Source organism: Octodon degus, unplaced genomic scaffold, assembly GCF_000260255.1.
Source record: "Octodon degus isolate 3935 unplaced genomic scaffold, OctDeg1.0 scaffold00110, whole genome shotgun sequence".
Lineage (NCBI taxonomy): Eukaryota > Metazoa > Chordata > Mammalia > Rodentia > Octodontidae > Octodon > Octodon degus.
Window position 1 is genome coordinate 5,358,763 of NW_004524686.1, and position 437 is coordinate 5,359,199.

Here is a 437-nt window from a genome sequence, read left to right on the forward strand (position 1 = left end):
AGAAAGCCCAGCAGCTGGAGGAGGTCAGGCAGCAGGAAGAGGAACAGAAGAAGGAGGAGCTGGCCAGACTGCGGAAGGAGCTGGTGCACAAGGCAAATCCAATACGCAAATACCAGTCTGTGGAGATAAAGTCAAGTGACCAGCCTCTGACTGTGCCTGTCTCTCCCAAGTTCTCCACCCGATTCCACTGCTGAGCTAAGCTGCGAGCTGCTTGTTACTTTACACCAGGCACGGAGGGAACTCATTTCTGCAGACTTACTGACCCATGCCTTGGCGCATTCTGACCGCTGTGGGGCCAGTTCTGTGGAGAAGTGTTTCCATACATTTTAAGGCTAAAGTGAGACTTACTAAACATCTATGCCTTGATGAGACCGCGTAGTAGTTTCCTTTAAACATCAGTTGACCCTTAGTTAGAATTTCAAGTCTCTGTGTCAGCA

General features: G+C 49.9%; 1 protein-coding gene across 1 annotated transcript in view; it reads left to right on the forward strand.

Annotated features, from left to right (window-relative positions):
* Positions 1-194, forward strand: part of LOC101583692 (targeting protein for Xklp2-like) — a 20,668-nt gene extending 20,474 nt beyond the window's left edge. Inside the window, exon 3 of the mRNA XM_023699098.1 lies at positions 3-194. Coding sequence (XP_023554866.1) covers positions 3-194 — 192 coding nt within the window. The remainder of the gene's footprint in view (positions 1-2) is intronic.
* The last annotated feature ends 243 nt before the right edge of the window (positions 195-437 follow it).